Source organism: Piliocolobus tephrosceles, chromosome 13 (genome assembly GCF_002776525.5).
Source record: "Piliocolobus tephrosceles isolate RC106 chromosome 13, ASM277652v3, whole genome shotgun sequence".
Lineage (NCBI taxonomy): Eukaryota > Metazoa > Chordata > Mammalia > Primates > Cercopithecidae > Piliocolobus > Piliocolobus tephrosceles.
The window spans coordinates 123,059,750-123,079,321 of record NC_045446.1 but is presented as its reverse complement, the minus strand read 5'-3'; the positions used below and the strand labels follow the sequence as shown (position 1 = coordinate 123,079,321).

At 44.0% G+C, this 19,572-nt stretch overlaps 1 protein-coding gene across 1 annotated transcript in view; it reads right to left on the bottom strand.

The window, feature by feature from the left end:
• JAM3 (junctional adhesion molecule 3) overlaps positions 1-19,572 on the bottom strand; it is a 72,784-nt gene that overhangs the window by 4,864 nt on the left and 48,348 nt on the right. The window contains exons 2-6 of the mRNA XM_023185870.1: positions 6,872-6,937; positions 5,976-6,089; positions 2,380-2,532; positions 1,749-1,951; positions 720-819 (exon numbers count right to left, since the gene is read on the bottom strand). Coding sequence (XP_023041638.1) covers positions 720-819; positions 1,749-1,951; positions 2,380-2,532; positions 5,976-6,089; positions 6,872-6,937 — 636 coding nt within the window. The remainder of the gene's footprint in view (positions 1-719; positions 820-1,748; positions 1,952-2,379; positions 2,533-5,975; positions 6,090-6,871; positions 6,938-19,572) is intronic.

Genomic DNA, 19,572 nt, shown 5'->3' with positions numbered 1-19,572 from the left:
GTCCCAGCTACTCAGGAGACTGAGGTGGGAGGATGGCTTGAAATCTGGGTTTGAGGATGCAGTGACCTGTGATTACACCACTGCACTCCAGCCTGGGCAACAAAGCAAGACCCTGTCTCTCTGTCTTTTTTGAGGGGGACGGAGTCTCACTCTGTCGCCCAGGCTGGAGTGGTTTTGTTGCTGCTGCTGCTGTTGTTTTAAGGGAAAAAAAAAAAAAGCTCCCCAAGTGATCTGGACCCATCCTATCTGCCCCCATCCTCCTCTCAATACCTTTAGGGGAACCAGAGCCCTGAGATAATACTACTCTAAGGGCTAAAGCTTTGTCTGCAGGTAAAATTACTAGGGCTAAAACTCTCAGTTTTCTACAAAATGGTTGTAACTGGATAATCTTCTGGAGACCTGACACCACCTCACATCTTAATAGTTCTATCAATTACCAAAGAATGGAGTTTACTAAACTCGCAGTGGAAGTTACAAGGCCGGCCACGTTCCCAATACCAGCAGATCCCAGAAGGTTTTGTTTTGAGGACCTGCTTATCTGGACTCGGTTTTCTCAGCCTTCCCTTCGCTGTCCAGTGGGTTCTGGTGGATCTAGTCGGCTCCAGAAGAAAGCTAACCCATGGCAGAAGAGTTCTCTAAGCTGATGGCATAATACTAAATTAAAATGTTCTCTTCACTTCCCAGTCTTGTGATGAAACCTTTTCAAAAAAGAAACTCACAGACTTCCATCTCCTGCTCCTCGCACCTGGCTGAGCCTGCGTCGTTGGAAGCAATGCAGTAGTACTGCCCAGAGTCGCCCTTGTGAACAGCAGTGAACACCTGTTTCAGGGAATGACAAGTAAATAATTGGACCAGTCACGGGGCCAACTTCTGAGAGCACATCCAGCTGGGTGCAGAACTAGGTCGACACCTGCTCGCTTGCTTTCGGCTTCCCCAGCACTGTGCATGTCCCTCCCTGACCCACTCCGGACACCTGCCTGAGAGCGCCCCACCAACCAATCCCCTTGGGACTGGAGGCACCAAAGCCCGGCAACATCCAAAATGTGAGGTGGAGCCGTGCTTTTATTCTGGTAAAGGGGCTCTTCAATGGTGACTGCTCCTGGGCAACATTTTGGCAAAATGAACACAGAGGACCCTACTACAATCTGTCTGAGGACTGCGTGGAGCTGGATAGTCCAGACCAGAAGGGACCTCCCAGGAGAGAACTACATGCACAGTACAGCCTGGTGTGGTTTGTACTTTGTGCTCTAGTGCATGACCGATCTGTTTTCTCTCCTCCCCCACCTCCTACCACCACCGCTGGGTTATTTTGAAACAAATTCCAAACACCTTTTATCCATAAATACTTCAGTATCTCTAGAAGACTGTAAAAAATCATAACCACAATACCTTTATCATCCCTAAATTAATAATTGCTTAATAGATCATCAAATACCTGCTAGTAATCGAATTTCCCCGATTGTCTAATGACTTTTACAGTTAATTATCCGATCAGGACCCTAGTAACGTTTGCTTAATATCTCTCTTCAGTCTCAATCTACGGTTTCTTTCTCTTACCCCCTAAGAATGTACTTGTTTATAAAAGGAAGAAGCGTCGTTTTTCCTGTAGAATCCCAAACATTCTAGATTTTTAGCACCTGTCTTATCAAGAAGTTTCAGTACCTCTCCTAATAATTACTATTTTCACAATAAGCATCTCTTGCCCCAACAAAGACATCTCCATTCTCACCTCTTAGAGGAGACCTTACCAGAGTGCCTGTTTCAGAGTTTAAGTGGAAGGAAGAATTGCGGAATCTGGGATTGGCTCTGGAATCCGTGGGCAGTGGCACATCATTGCGATACCAGCTGTAGTGAGGCCGGGGGTGGCCCTCACTCTCCTGGCAGTAGAGCGTTGCCATCTTGCCTACTGGTACAGCCTTCGGCACTCTACAGACAGGGGTCACTGGCTTCACTGTAGGAAAAGAAGGGGGTGGTGGTTAAGATCTCAGCAACAGGGCTCTATTCTTATTAAAGCCCACAAGAAATCAGCTCCAAAGACAAGAGAGCCAGTTGAGGGGTTCCTGCGCCACTGCTATTCCCAGGATCACAACTGCAGACGGACAGGCCACCACGGCATCCCACCCTCCTGTATGTTAAAGTGCCTTCTCTGGCTGGTGGAAGGAAGTGACAGGAACTTCACTTCCCTTCTCACCTTCTACCCCCAACTCAGGCAGTCTCGGCTCTCAACAGTTCTCCCCTCCCTAAGCCATGTGAAGCCCTCAGGGACACAGTTCTGGAAGGAAAGAAACCGAGACACTACCTGATCTCGTGCGTCCTACGGCTACAGACTCGTGAGGCCTGAACATGGCGGCAATGTCTCACCTTCGCATGAGCTCCTACCTTGCACAGTTAACTCGATCACAATCTCATCAATTTCCTTGCGGTCATTTCGAGCAACAACCTCACAGCGATAAAGGGCTGAGTCTCTCCGTGTCACATTCCAGATCTTCAGGGATGTCTTCCCCAGTATTTCTGCACGACCTGCCAAGTCTCCTACAGAAAAGACATGAGGCACTAAGAAACTCTTGAAAGAAATCAGCCACTTGAAGAGGGTGGTTTCTGGGGCCAGCACTGGATGCCACAGCAAGGAAGACTGCAGATCCATTTTGATTTTTATTCCGGAGTACAGAAGTGAACTCTCTAAGGACAGGAACCATGACCCATTCCTACCTGTAACCTAAACACCAAAAATTGTTCCTGGTGTGCAAGACGCACTCATTACCATGTGTCTCTGTCATTAAAGCCAAGAACTTCACCTCCTCCTCCTCATTTCCAGGAAGGACTGCCCATGAATAGAAAAAACACACTACTAGAAAAACAACCAATGTTCCATAAATGATGCTGAGATAACTTGATATCCACTTGCAAACACATCAAGCTGAACCTCTCTCTCACTCCATATACGACGAAGACCTAACATAGGAGTTAAAACTATAAACTCTTAGAAAAATGCAGAAGCATAAATCCCTCATGACCTTGGATTGGGCAGTGGTTTCTTAGCTATGACACCAAAAGCACAAGCACTAAAAACGGTGATGCTGGACTTCATCAAATGCAAAGGACAAAGGCAGGTGAAAACACAATCCACCCAATGGGAGAAACATCTGCAAATCACACATCCAGCCTAGCATCCAGCATAAAGAAAGAATGTACACTTCAGTAATCAGCAGACAATTTAAAAACTGGACGTAGGGTGGGTGCAGCGGTGCACACGTGTAGTCCCAGCTACTCAGAAGGCTGAGGTGGGAGGATTATTTGAGCCTGGGAATTCATGTCCAGCCTGTGCAATGCAGTGAGATCCTGTTTCTAGAAAAAAAAATCTTTTTAAATGGACATAAATTTGAACAGAACTTTCTCCAAAGAAAATACACAAATAAGACCCTCAACATCATTAGTCACCAGAAAATGCAGATCAAATCCACAAGACGCCACTTCAGATCCACTAAGATGGTTAGAACTTAAACAGACAATAACAAGTGTTGGTGAGGATGTGGGAAAATACACTGCTGGTAGGAATGCAAAATTGTAAAGCAGCTTTGAAAAACACTGTCAGTTTTTTAAAAAACTAAACATGCAACTACTGTAAGACCCAGCAATTGTACTCTTGGTCATTTATCCCGGAGAAATGAAAACTTAGGCTCAAACAAAACCTGTGAACAAATATTGATTAGCAGCATTATTGATAATAGCCAAAAAGTGGAGACAACCCATTTTTTTTATCCATCTATAGAACGGATAAAATAATGTTGTATGTCTACAATGGAACATTATTCAGCCATAAAAACAAATGAAGCACTGGCACACGCTACAACACAGGTGAACCTTAAAAACATGATGCTGAGTGAAAGAAGTTGGCCACGAAAGACTAGAGTTTCTATGAAGTGTCCAGAATAGGCAAATCCAGAGACACACAAAGTGGAATCAGAGCTGCCGGGGACGCGGGAGGAGCACTGACTGCTGATGGGTACGGGGTTTCTTTGTGGGATGATGAAAATGTTCTGGAATTTGATAGTGGTGATGGCTGCACAACTATGTGAATATACTAAAAACCCCTGAATTGTATACTTTAAAAGGATGAGACCTATGCAGTACGAATTATAGCTCAAGAAAAAAAGATTTTAAACATAATAACACTTTTCAAAGAAGCAGGAAGAACCTGGAAAACAACAAATAGGGAAGGAGTCAGGAAAACACGACGCAAAAGAGCAGCAGCTACTGACCAGCGGCCCCGACAGCCGCTGACAAGGACACGAAAGGCTTTTGCCGCAATACACGACAAACAGCCACTAAAAGCTGCTTCCGACGCAGCACAGACATCGGTATCAACACTGTCTAATAAGACACTTTGTTACACAGCCACCCATTAGTGGAGGATTCGAACTTCTACCATGTGAGAAAAGAGCAGATAAACCCCGCCAGGGTGCTTTTGGTGCAGGCCCGCACTGAGGCGAGGCAAGAGGCCAAGTAGAGCTGCATCCTCCCCTGGTCCCTGCATTCGGTGCGGGAAACGGTTTCCCTCGGCCTCCCCGTCCCTGTGGCTAAGAGCAAAACGTTTCATCCCCAGAAACAGAAAGTTCTTTAAATAATTTCTCACCTGGTTCCTCTGACGCTCTAAACTACATGCTCAGGGTTTCGCAGGGTCAGCCTGAGTGGCCAAAGAAAACAGATCTGTGTTCTGAGAAGAACATTCCATCACTCCAAAAATAAGAGGCAAAGGAGGGACTTCATGTGAGTGGGAAGCAAAACTCTTCTGAGGAGACTCAGGCTCCTGACAACACTGAGAACCCAAAGCAAGACTGTGTTGGAGCCGTTTCCACAAATCCCTCTCAACCCTCAACTGCTCTGAGAACTCCACAGGCTCCGACCGATGCACAAGCCTGCATGTGTACCTCCTGCGGCTCCCGCCCTCCTGTCAGAAGAAAGGTGTCATCCTCCTCTCCAGCCACCTGCCTGCCTCCCTCTGTGCCGCTTGGCACAGCGAAGCCCCAGCAGGCCCCCCTCGAGTCTCTTTCCCTGCCTGCACCCCAGCTTGGGCGCCCCCCAGCCCTCTCCTGGACTCAGCGGAAGGCCTCTGACTTGGGCCTCTGCCCTGAGTTGTGCCGCCTCCAATCTCTTCTCTACAGCAGCCACTTCCGTCTTCTGAAACGCAGATGCAGCCATGGCATTTCCCCTGAGACACCGCCCATGCTCGCCTGGCAGTCAGTGCAGTCTGCCTGGCCAGGTGACCTCTCCAACCCCTCTCCTCCCTCTGTCCCTGTCCATGTACCGGCAACAGTGGGGAACCTGCAGTCTTTCCCATCAGTCAGTCTGTCCGTTGCTTCTGCATCTTCATACACAGCGTTCTCTCCTGACCACCTCTCTCCACACCGTCTTGCCTGCTAACCAGCCACCCTTCACACCGCACCCAGAGAGGCCACTTTGGGGAGCCTTCCCTGACCACCAGCCTCCACCGGGAGGATGTCACTTCAGGGTACCCCGTGCTTTCTCCCCATCGGCAACCCCAGCACCAAGCCTGAAACACAGTGGCTGGCTCAGTCAGTTTGTGCCGTGCCCTTGCTGAAACATACGGTCCTTTCTCATTCCCTCACTTACATCACACACATGAGGATCGTGAGAAGATGGCCTAGGAAAATGCTCACTTTGATTCCCCAAAGAGATGGGGCTGTGAGCAGATGAAGATCCTAGCTAATGAGCTGCACTTGCGGATGCTGGGTGACAGGTACAGGGAGGCTTGATATGCCACTTGCATTACTTTTGCATATGTTTGAAATTTTCCATAATTATAAATCTTAAAAAGTAAATAAATAAAAAATAAAAAACTCAGTCCTAGCTACAGATGCAGGTTACCAGTCTGAGGTAAGTTTCTGGCCAAGAGTGCACACCCAGGTCTATGGGCAGAGGAAAGGTCAACAGGCAGGACGACTACAGGATCATACCCTGAATTTTGTTGTCAAAAAACACATATGTGGTTTGGTCATCTTGAATTTTCTTCCATTCGATCCTGGGGTCACTTGTCTGCGAATCTGTAATGATGCAAGACAGTTCCACACCTAACGAGCAAAGAAAAAAAAGAACTCTCAGTGAATGTGGAGTGCTTTTAGGTTCAGCTGCACCCAGACCCTGCAAGCTATCTCTAATTCAAGAGGCCTTTCATGCAGATTAAAAACCTAGCCAATTCCATACTCCAAGAGACTTTGAGAAAGGATGAGTTTTTGCCAGAAAATAAATATAACTGGCAAGGATTTTACTACATAGTGTACCCCTCCCTTAAACACCCTGCTTGTATATAAGAAATTTCTTGGCCAGGTGCGGTGGCTCACACCTGTTCTTAGCACTTTGGGAGGCCGAGGAGGGCAGATCACCTGAGGTCAGGAGTTTGAGACCAGCCAGGCCAAACATGGCAAAGCCCCACACAAAAATCAGCTGGGGGTGGTGGCGGGTACCTGTAATCCCAGCTACTCAGGAGGCTGAGGCAGGAGAATCGCTTCAACCCGGGAGGCAGAGGCTACAATGAGCTGAGATTGCGCCACTGCACTCCAGCCTGGGCAACAAGAGCGAGACTCCATCTCAAAAAAAAAAAAAAGAAAGAAAGAAATTTGTTTGTTGTGTGATCACAAAGCCAGGCAGGAGTGCGATGCCAGCCGATGGAAAACCGCACAGGGCTCCCTGCCGGCCTGCTGATGCCATGCTTCATGGGCCTGTGCACCGCAGAGCAGCCCACCTCCAACACCTCCTTGGCACCCTGCAGAGACGGATGTTCCTGAGTTGGCTGCAAGACACCAAACGTCCAGTAGATGGTGCCCATTATCCGAGGCATTTCCTTTGTACTTACTTTCAAATTCCTGTACCACTGGGGTTCGATTGCTGGATTTGAGATTTACAGCCCCTATCAGGCAGCCTGAAGGAGAAAGAAAGGTAAAATCAGAGACAATGTATCTCAAACAGCAGAGAAACCCTGCACTGAGGTCAGGTTTTCCTGTCTGTGTAGGCTATGGTTACTAACCACAGAGGATGGAAAAATATTCCACAGTAAAGTCTCTTAGGTAAGCCAAGTTAACTGCCTTCTCTCTCAAATCTGACCTTCACTGGAAGGAACCAAGGGAAAGAGAAGAGTTCTAAGAATTCCTTCTCCTTTTTAGTCCCAGAACGAAGCCCTCAGAGCTTTAAAGCCTTTTGTCTAAGCATTTCCTATTGACCCTTCGACACCTCTCACCCAGACCTGCCTGGGCCTTCTGCCCTTCCTCCCTCCATCCTCTCCTCTTCCCCAGGCTTCCAGGGCTGCACAGGCACCCTCGGTGGCACATGATACAGTCCAGACTCTTGGGCTGGAGCTCTCCCCTGCAGGGCAGCATCAACACTCTCTGGGTTATCAACCAGCTAGGAGTCCGCCGTGCTGTATGAGCACCCGGTGGTTCCCGTCCACGAAGTTTTCACCGATCTTTGTTGAAATGAGAAAAATAATAATATAACACGGTAATTTTCATGAAGCTAAGTTCATATCAGTGATGAAAGCAAGATAGCTACTTGCATGGCAATCCCTTTCAAAACTAGCATCTGATTCCTTATGGGTAATCAGAAGCCTGTTTACCACAGTCTCAAAATTTCTCAACTAATCTTGGAGAGAAGATCAAGTAGGTACATAGACCACCTACAAAATATTATTCTTCAGCTGTCACGCCCCTAGTAAAATATGCCGTCCCAAAGAAGGACTTCACACAGAACACCCCAGGAAGGCCTCTGGGTCCCGGCTTATGATAACCGCTAAAGAAAACGGACAGCGCAACTCTGCCCCAAGCTGCTTTAACTCCTTGCATGTTGGGCAGCCTCACGCAGCCCATTCTTTTCCTTTATCTTCTTTAACGGCCCAGCTACATGGATCTTTTCTTTCTCAATAGTCAGATTTCACTAATTCTAGCAAAAGCCCTAAAGAATAATCCAATGAAGAGGGATGGAAAACAGAAGTATAATATACCCGAATTGCTATTGGTTCCTAAAACACTTCTACAAAAGGTTACAGAACAAAGAACAAGTGCAGATAATTTTATTTTGTTTGGATAACCACGGCTACTCCCTCTGGAAGCCAGAAATACATCCCGTGCACGTGCAGCCCTTTCTACTTCTTCAAAATGAAAGCTCCCAGTAATGCATCACTAAAGAATGATATATGAGGCTCTGCGTCTCTACCAAGGCCACACAAGTTTCTTCTAAGGAAAGTGACCATAAACATTTCTTCAGTATGATCACCGTAACTTAGATGAGACACCGACACTGGCTACAAGGGACTATGACCAGAGATCAGCTCTGGCCCGAAGACCATCAGGGGTGAGTCACGAGAGCACTGCTCACCTGGATAATAACTGGACACCTCAATCACATCTTTTCTCTTAAGCAGTATGAAGCCAAGAGAAGTACGAAAATGGGAGAGCTTAGTCTAGAGAAATAGAAGTACATTATAAGGAGATATAGGCTGATTGGTCAAAATGGTGGAAATGCTAGAGTTGATAACAACAGGTGAACTAGAGGACATAAAAGGTAAATGATGTTTAATTTTCATGAAGGCCAACTGAGATATGTATCTTTATAATAAACTTGGAAGGTAAACTAAACCAATTTGTTTCTTACAACCTCAAAGAAGCTAAATAATGGCAATCGTCACTTCTTTTATCCCTCAGCATTATGGCAAAGAAATGAATGTTTTATACTTTTTTTTTTTTTTTTTTTTTGAGACGGAGTCTCGCTCTGTTGCCCAGGCTGGAGTGCAGTGGCCGGATCTCAGCTCACTGCAAGCTCCGCCTCCCGGGTTCAAGCCATTCTCCTGCCTCAGCCTCCCGAGTGGCTGGGACTACAGGCACCTGCCACCATGCCCAGCTAATTTTTTGTATTTTTAGTAGAGACGGGGTTTCATTCACTGTGTTAGCCAGGATGGTCTCGATCTTCTGAGCTCGTGATCTGCCCGCCTTGGCCTCCCAAAGTGCTGGTATTACAGGCATGAGCCACCATGCCCGGCCTGCTTTATATTTCTTAATGAAGCCTTGGCCTGACCACTCTCTTGCTCAACTATCCTAGATAAGTTTCACAAGCAGCTTTGTATTTTATTTTTCTGAACTACACATGAGACTTAAATACAGGTAGCTTTTTATACCAATCCTAGAAGGCAGTATGTCCCAGGAAGACTCCAGAGCAGAGGATCACTACAAATCACGTAAAGTTCTAGCTTAAATGACGATCTGCAATAGCTGGGCACTACATCAAATAAGGTCCCACGCTGAGAGTCCTTCCTCAGAATTATCCTTCTATTTCCAAATAATCCTTAACTTTACTAATACTCTAGAACTCCTTTCTTGCCCATCCCCAACAGACCAAGGTGCCACTTTAAAATGTAGTAGTAACTGTATAAAAGAATGGTAGTGTGAGGATTGGAAGGCACAAATCTAACCCGTGAAGACATCGTAAGTAACTCATCCAGAATCCTGCCCGATGCCTGGAGATAAGATTCTGACAGAACTACTAAGGAGATGGGTTCTGGGAGCCCGCTTGCAGCGGTGGCTGCTGAAGTTTAATTGTGCACACATTGAATCCAGTGCTACAGGAATACTCATACTGAAGTTACATTATTTAAGACTGAGCAAAGGGTTTTTTGGAAGGAGGAAAAAGGAAAACTGCCAATTTGTCAAATGCTGTTATTCCTATTCAATTTCCTGTCTATTTTGGCCTGTCCATCATACTCTAAGCTCTCTGGGAAATTCCATTCATTCACCAGTTTTTGTTTTGTTTTTTGAGACAGAGTTTCACTCTTGTCACCCAGGCTGGAGTGCAATGGTGCGATCTCGGCTCAATGCAACCTCCGCCTCCCAGGTTCAAGCAATTCTCCTGTCTCAGCCTCCCAAGTAACTGGGATTACAGGTGCCTGCCACCACACCTGGCTAATTCTTGCATTTTTAGTAGAGACAGGGTTTCACCACGTTGGCCAGACTGGTCTCGAACTCCTGACCTCAGGTGATCTATCCACCTCAGCCTCCCAAAGTGCTGAGATTACAGGGGTGAGCCACTGCGCCTGGCCGTTCAACAGTTTTTATTTATCTCTTATTATGTACTAGATACCTGTCTAGGTATTAGGGCTAATACATGAATAAGATATATAAAAATCTATTAGCCAGGCATGGTGGCACACGCCTGTAATCCCAGCTACTCAGTAGGTTGAGACAGGAGAATCACTTGAACCCAGGAGGTGGGGGTTACAGTGAGCTGAGATCAGGCCACTGCACTCTAGCCTGGGCGACAGAATGAGACTCCATCTCAAAAAAAAAAAAAAAAAGGATAGATAAAAATCTGTGCTCTCATGGAGCTAACATTTTAGGATTTAAAAAGAAACATTTATTCATCTTTATTATATTTCAATGTTTGCTTGCAAAACTTACTACAAAGCTAGAGTGATTAAAACAGTGTGGGGTCCCCCACAGCATAAGACAGACATGCAGATCAAAGGAAAAGAACAGCCCAGAAATAAATCCTTGCATATGATCACATGATTTTCCACAAAGATGCCAAAATCATTTAATGAAGAAAGGACAACCTTTCCAACAATGGTGCTGGGAAAACTGGATATCCACATGCAAAACGATGAAGTCAGACCCTTATATTAAGTCAAATACAGAAATTAGCTTAAAACATATAAAACACCTACATTTAAGAGCTAAAACTATAAAATTTTGGAAGAACACAGAGAAACATCTTCATGACACCGAGTTAGGCAATGATTTGATATGACACCAACAGCATGGACAACAAAAGAACAAAATAGGTAAACTGGACTTCATCAAAAAACTTTAAACATCAAAGGACACTACCACGAAAGTGAAGAGAAAATAGACAGAATGGGAGAAAATATTTACAAAGCAGATATACATATGATAAGGGATTAACATCCAGAATATATAAAGAACTCCTACAACTCACAAAAAAACCACAAATGAACAAATTTTAAAATGGGCAAAGAATTCGAACAGACATGCCTCCAAAGAAGATATACCATGAAAAGCTGCTCAACATCACTAGCCTTTAAGGAAATTAAATCTAAACCACAATGAGATACCACTTCACACCCATTAGGATGGTTATTTCTTTCAAAGGGGGGAAATAATAAGTGTTGGTGAGGATGTGGAGAAACCCAAACCCTGTACACTGCTGATGGGAAAGTAAAATGGTGCAGCCACCATGAAAAGTTTGGCAGTTCCTTGAAAAGTTAAACACAGAATTACTATACAGTCCAAACACTGTACGATGTAATTCTTATTCTTCCTCCTCTATAGCTAAGGTACTTTTGCCCTCTGTCCTCTTATGTTTTATCTATCTTTGATTTTCTGCAGTGTGATCTTTATATGCCTAGATGGTTTTTTTTTTGGCATTTATCCTGTTTGGTGTTTTCTGAGCTTCATGGATCTGTGGTTTAGTGTCTGGCATTAATTTGGGGAAATTCTCAGTCATAATTGCTTCAGAAATTTTTGTTCTTATCTTCTGTTTCTGGTATTATCATTTACAGGTATGTTACATCTTCTGTGGTTGCCCCACATTTCTTGTATATTCCGTTCCATTTTTTAGGTCATCTTTCTCTCTGTGCTTTCAGTTTTGGATGTTTCTGTTGGCATATCCTCAAGCTGAGAGGCTGAGTCCATCAAAAACATTTTTCATTTCTGCTACAGTTTTTTGATCTCTAGTGTTTTTGATTCTTTCTGAAAATTTCCACCTCTCTGCTTGCACTGTCCATCTGTTCTTGCATGTTACCTACTTATGTCATCTACTTTTTCCATTAGAACCCTTAGCACACTAACCAGAGTTGTTTTAAATGCCCAGTCTGATAATTCCAACATCTCTTTCATATCAGAGTTCTGATGCTTGCTCCATTTCCTCAAACTGTTTGTGCTTTTTAGTATGCATTGTACTTGTTGTTGAAAGCCAGACGTGATTACCCAGGAAAATAAACTGTAGTAAACAAGGCTTTAATGTTATGGTGGGTAAGGTGTGTGTGTAGGGGAAGCATTCTACAGCCCTATGATTAGGTCGCAGTCTTTCAGTAAGACTATGCCCTTGGGCTGTGACCTTCACCACTGTGTCTCCATCCCCTCCCCTTGGGCGGAAAGATGACTAGAGGCAGCTAGAGTTAAGTACCTAACAAGTGGGATTTCTTTCTGAAACACATAAAAACCAATTACAGTATTACAACATATTAATAAAGTGAAGGAGAAAAAACCACATGATCATCCCAACTAACGCAGAAAAAGCATCTGACCTAATGCAACAACCTTTCAAGATAAAAACACTCAGTAAACTAGCAATAGAAAGAACTTTCTATACATGATAAAGGTCCTATATGAAAAATCTACAGCTGACAGCACATTCAGTGATGAAGGACTCAAAGTTTTTCCCCTACAATCAGGAACAAGACGATGCCCACTTTCACTGCTTCTATTCAACATGACATTGGAATTTCTAGCAAGAGCAATTTGTCAAGAAAAAGACAAAAAAGGAATCAAAGTTGGAAAGGAAGTAGGAAAATTATATCTGTTTGTAGCTGGCATGATCTTAGACATAGAAAACCCTACATATTCTAACACTAAAAATATCAGAATAAATAAATGAGTTCACCAAGGCTGCGGGATACAAAACCAACACACAGAATTCTGGTTCTCAGTCTAGCATGCAAACAGCTTGGAAGCCCTCATCCATCTTGACAACAAGTAAAAAGCTGAAAATCCACAACTCTTCTTAGATTTGTCCGAGAACTGAGGTCATAGGCCAAAACACTGTCTCCAGATTGGAGAGACGGACAGGCAGATAGAGAATCCCAACCTGCAGAGCAGAAACTCCGGAGAAGCCTCTGCAGGAACCACCAGTACTAGAGTAGGAAAACCTAAACTATAATTGACGAATCGTTGGAGTCTCAGTGCCAACAAGTCTGAGAGTTAACAACTCCACGGGGCCCAGTCTTAGCAGGCCCCCCAGTCACTCTTGTGAGTTTTATCTCCAGAGGCCCTACCTGGTTCTCTCACTGAAGACAGGAGAAAAATCCCCTCATGCTCCTGGCATAGGGAGGGGAAATGTTAGCCATTTGAAATACCTCTAAAGCATTCTGTCCTTAACAAGTCCTGCCCAAAAGAGAAATTGTCTTACCAGAGTCTAACCTACTGGGATTTAATCAGGGCCTAACTGACCTGGATTTGTGTTATAATTTCTTCAAAAATCACAATTATAAACCAAAATTATAAGTATTAACTCATGTAATTACCTTTATCGGAGATCTCAATATCTTCATACACCTTCAAGTTATTGTCTATTTTTTCATTTCAACCTGCGGGTCTCCCTTTCATATTTCCTGTAGAGGTCTGGTGGTAATGAACTCCCTCAGCTTTCATTTATCTGGCAATGTCTTAACTTCTGCTTCATAGCTGAAGGATGCTTTCGCTGGATATAGAATTCATGGTTTACAATTGTTTTCTTGCAGCACTTTAAATATATCACCCCACTTCCTTCTGGCCTCCAAGGTTTCTGGTAAGAATTCAGCTTATAGTCTTCTTGAAGATGAACTGTATCTGCTGAGTCACCTCTCTCTGGGTGCTTTTAAGAATTTCTCTTTGTCAAGTTTGATCATGTGTCTCAGTGTGAGTCTCTTTGGTTGATTCTACTTAAAGTCTAGTGAGATTCTCGGATTTGTGGATCTATGCCCTTCATCAAATTTGGGGCATTTATTCTTCATCATTTCTTAAAATAATCTTTCTGCCTCATATTTCTCCTCCTTCTAAAACTCGCACAAGGCATATGATGGTCCACTTGGTAGTGCCATGAGTCGCTTAGACTATGTTCACTTTTCTTCATTCTTTTTCTTTTTGCTTCTCAAACTTGATAATCGTCCTAACTTCTACTTTGCCTGTTCTTTCTTCTATCTGCATCAATCTGCTGTTGAACCCCTCTAGTAAATTTTTCATTTCAGTTATTGTATTTTCAGCTCCAAAATCTGTTTGTTTCATTTCTGTAATTTCTATGTCTTTATTGATAGTGTCCTTTTGTTCAGGGACTGTTTGCCTGATTGCCTTTAGTTCTTTGTCCATGTTCTCCCCTTAGGTGTTTGTGCATATTTTAAACACATAGCTTTGGCTAATAAGTCCAGTATCCGTGCTGCCTCTGGGACAGTTTCTGTCAATCCATTTAGTTCCTTTAAATGAGTCATGTTTTCCTGTTTCTTTGTAGGCTTTGTTATTTTTTGTTGTTGTTGATGATGCTGTTGTTGAAAATCTGGCATTTAATTATTATAATACGGTAACTCTGGAAATCAGATTGTCCCCCTCCCCCAAGATTTAGTGTGTTTTTTTAAAAAATTATTGTTTAAGGCTGTAGGAGTTCATTTGAAACTCAGAACTTTCTTTTGCAAAGACTATTCCTTTTCAAGTGTGGTTACTAAGGTTCCTTAACCTGTGTTCAGCTATTATAAGAGTATAATCAAGACTGTCTTAAGTGCCAAAAGCTGAAATGAACGAACGCTAAAACAAAATCCCCACCCCGCCGACACCAAAAAAAAGAGCGTATTATAGCTGCCTCTCTGAGTTTTGGAGACCGGCTCTGTGCAGGGGTATTCCTTCATCTCTTAGCTAGGCTTATTCTGAATCTACAGACCAGCCTGGGATGAATCTTAGTATCTTTTCAGGGCTTTTCTGATCATGTGTCTTGCCTGACATGAGCATGGCTTTCTACTTTCCTTCATTTATGTGGATGCTTTTGAGAGTCTTAATTTCCTAAGAATCTCACCCAGCTTCTCCTCTGGGCCTTACAGGGCCTACTGTACACGTCCAGCCAGAATCTCTTCAGGCATCTGTAGGTTTATAGTCACTCTGTAGCTTTTACTAGCAGTGCCCACTGGTTTTACTGCCTGCTTCCCTGGTTATACAAGAGAGACAAGCACCTTGCATTAGGCCTTCAGGTATCCCCCAGAAAGGATGGAACAGACATACACATTAATTTGCAAATAAGGTCTGCTCTGTTCCCTCCGGTTTGAGAGAAAAGCTGGGGAATAGCTACTGCCTGTTCAAGACCAAAGCAGCTACTATGCCAGGGAGAGGGTAGGGCAAGGGTGTGTAAAAATGCCACAAGTGTTTCCTACTAGTTTAAAGATGGCTCTTCTTGGTTAGATGTTTGCTCGGTTGCTATAATCTTTGTTTGACTGATTTCAGAGCTTCTACAATGTTGGTTCAGATAGCTACTGGGTGATTTTTTAATTTTTCTGCTGGTGAGCAGGAGCCTGGAACATCCTAGTCCACAATTTTGCTGAGATCACTATAAGTTAGCCTTGTCACTATTGTTTTTTTTTAGTCATTCTTATTCATCCCTGTATCTGATTCCCAACCATAATACCTAAGAACCCAAGAAGTTTCTGGAAAAGTTACTTATTTTAAGTAGGGGGAAAAGACACAGATACGTTCAATACAATATGGCAAATGGCATGAGAGAAATCTACACCAATCCAAACACAGACTGACTTAGTGTCTTTGCTCTTTCCGTGTTTCTTTGATAACGGAGCTCTCGTTCTCACTGGAAGTTGGTAAACTGGCACATTCTGAGCTTATGTTTTCCCAGGTTTAATTGCTTCAGGTAGAACCAGCAAATGTGTTTTCAATCCAGAACTAGGTGGCTTAATCCGGGACAGAGGTAACTACTCAATGTGCTTATAATTCCACCTTCAAAACTCTTCTACATGCCAAAGCTATGAACTATCTGGGGCCCTGTTTTTAATACTCTTACTGACAATTTTTTTTTTTTTTTTTTTTTTTTGGAGAAAGAGTCTCGCTCTGTAACCAAGGCTGGAGTGCAGTGGTGTGATCTTGGCTCACCGCGACTTCCGCCTGCCAGGTTCAAGCAATTCTCCTGCCTCAGCCTCCCGAGTAGCTGGGACTGTAGGCGTCTGCCACCACGCCCGGCTAATTTTTTGTATTTTAGTAGAGATGGGGTTTCACTGTGTTGCCCAGGCTGGTCTCGCACTCCTAAGCTCAAACAATCTGCCCACCTTGGCCTCCCAAAGTGCTAGGATTACAGGTGTGAGCCATCATGCCTGACCTCTTACTGACTTTTAATATGATTTTGCACACTTCCATTTTTCTCAAATGTAACATATTATTTAAAAACTTACCCTTCTTTCACCAATAACTGAAGATAAATAAGTTAAACATTTTAGAAGGGGGACCATTTATTATCATTATTCTACTTGCTATCTAGGGACCAATGATTTTCCAGAGGCCCAGAGAACAGCACGTTTCAAATGTAAAGGCTTGAGACAGTAATTAAGGTTGAAGAAGGTCATAAGGGTGTGGACCTAATCCAATATGACTAGTGTCCTTCTAAGAACTTGAAGAGAGGCTGGGCGCGGTAGCTCACGCCTGTAATCCCAGCACTTTGGGAGGCTGAGGTGGGCGAATAACAATGTCAGGAGATTGAGACCATCCTGGCTAATAGGGTGAAACCCCACTTCTACTAAAAATACAAAAAATTAGCCAGGCGCAGTGGCAGGCACCTATAGTCCCAGCTACTTGGGAGGCTGAGGCAGGAGAATGGCATGAACCCGGGAGGCAGAGCTTGCAGTGAGCTAAGATTAAGCCACTACACTCCAACCGGGGCAAGAGTGTGATACTCTCTCTCAAAAAAAAAAAAACAACAACAACAACAAACTTGAAGAGATACCAGGGATGTGCCTGCACAGGGGAAAGATGATATGAGCACACAGCAAGAAGGGAGTCACCTACTGGCCAAGGAGAGGCCTCAGGAGAAACCAACCCTGCCAGCACCTTGATTTTGGACTTCCCAGCCTGCAGTACTATGAGAAAATACATTTCTGCTGTTTAAGCCACCTGTTTATGGTATTTTGTTATGCAATTCCTAGTAAACTAATACAGAGGGAAATGGAAATGAATACAGAGCAAGAGAAATATACAAAAATGTAAGAATAGTATTTTCTAATGTATTAGTCCATTTTCACACTATAAAGAACTACCAGAGACTGGGTAATTTATAAAGAAAAAAGGTTTAATTGACTCACAGTTCCACATGGCTGAGGAGGCCTCAGGAAACTTACAATCATGGTGGAAGGCATAGGGGAAGCAGGCACCTTCTTCACAAAGCAGCAGGGGAGGGGAGGAGAGAGAGCACGCACGCACACCAGTGAGCGAGCAAGGGGGGAACTGCCACACTTTTAAACCACCAGATCTCATGAGAACTCACAATCATGAGAACAGCACGGGGGGAAGCCAACTCCATAATCCAATCACCTCTACCAGGGCCCCCTCCTTGACACGTGGAGATGATAATTTGAGATGAGATTTGCGTGGGACACACCACCAAACCGTATCATCTGACTTTATACCAAATACAGAAATTCTAAATTTTGAGTACCAAAATATGCTTGAATCCACAGCTGACAAAGGCTGTTAAGTATTTTGTTCAATGACATTTAATCCCAGCTCAGGGAGAGATGAGTTCTGATGCTACAGACTCTGGGGTCCACTCCCAGGAGGCCTGTCTCTGCAGGTGAGCAGAAATAACAAAGGATTTCTAAAACCACATGGAATGGCATCCCCAGCTATATTAAGGAGAAGACTAGACCTCAGGCTGTTGTGCTCTCAAGTGATAATAACAATATATCAGCTCAGTTTCAGGCCAAGGCTAAAGCCCAAGAGGAAAACCTTTTCTTTTTCTTTTCCTTTTTGTTTTTAAACTGTAAGCAACACCCCAAAGACTGATTTTACTTTTACAAACAAAAATACCACTGTTTGACTCATTGTGGGAGCCAATATGTGCTTTCTTAGAGGCACTTGGTTCCCAAAAAGAAAGGCGTATCTGTTCGGACATCCAGTGCAGAGAGGAGAAAAGAGTCCTAAGAGTGCACAGGTGATGATGGAGAGGCCCCCTGATACTGACCAGCCTCACTCTCTTCTGTTTCCTCTCTTCTATGCCTTTCTTAATGTGATTCTAGGAGCAGCGGTTGTCTGCTACCATTCTCTGTTGTGCCTGCTTGTTAGAAATATATTAAAATAATTTTGTATTTATTTTCAAAGGCATCAAGGTTTATTTTGTTTTGAGATGGAGTCTCACTCTGTCGCTCAGACTGGAATGCAGTGGCATAATCTCAGCTAACTGCAACCTCCACCTCCGGAGCTCAAGTGATCATCCTGCCTGAGCCTCCCGAATAGCTGGGACTGCAGACGTGCATCACCATGTCCGGCTAATTTCTTGTGTGTTTAGTAGAAATGGAGTTTCACCATGTTGGCCAGGCTGGTCTCAAACTCCTGACCTCATATGATCCACCTGCCTTGGCCTTCCAAGGTGCTGGGATTACAGGCGTGAGCCACCACGCCCGGCCGAAAGGCATCAAGTTTTAAAATGACTCACTATAATGGCATTAGTTCTCATTCTTGAAACCAGGGCCATCAGACATCACAGTTCCAGAGGTAGGGAAGGAAGTGAAAATGATTCAGATTAATTCCTTAGGGTCACTCTTCAAGACAGTCAGAGCAAGTGGTATCATTTCCAATTTACAAATGATGTGGCCAAATGTCTTGCCTATAGTCCACAGCTAAGTGATGGAGCCAGCACTTCAAGCTGTGCTCTTAAACTCCATGTCTAACACTCTTTCTGTTTTATTTTGATGCCTACAGTTCTTCTTCCTATGACTCCATGAAAGAGACTAACTACACACTTTGGTGTTTTGTTTTGATTGTGTGCATGCTTGACCAGAAATGTGGCAAGAGATGAAAGTTTGAGAATCCCTTCTCTATAATCTAGCCACTTATTTCTCAAATGCTAAGTGACACTAAGATGGTCCAAAGGCAAAGCTATCCTACAATGCATCAGTGCCAGTTTATCTGTCACAATGATAAACAGAGAGGGAGAAGTTACTGATATCCTCAAGGCCAGAACTAGGTGTTGAACAGCTAATAATCAATGGGATTTGGAGAGAAGACAAAATTAGGTTCAGAGTTTAAACGGAAGACAGTTTTACTTCCAGATTCATGTCCCTTGCCATGCACAGTGGTATCTAGCACAGTTTTCTACATAGGAAGACCTGAGCAAGAAACTGACTTTGCTATCCTAGCTCTGTCATAGACTTCCTGAATCATCTCCATCTCACAGTCCTCAGACCTACACAGCAAAATCCTTCCCATATCTGTGTGCTCACGTCCGAACCACACTAATAGCGGCTCAGGCAACACGCACTTCTGTATAAAGTAACCCAGTTCTGAAGCCTGCCTTGAAGCGTGTAGAAACGTGGGTTGCCCTGAGATAAACAGCACAGGCACTTCCCAGTCAGATTTTCCTCGCAGCTCTCAGCAACAGATGACAGAGTCATGCATGTAAACACATCTGCAAGGCACTGCAGCATGGGCCAGACAGAGGACGACAGAGAGAGATGGCGGGGATGGGGCGCACTGCGGCTGTGGCCATCCATCTGCATATGAGTCACTACCTCTGGACAACAGCCTTTTCCTCATTTGTTTAGAG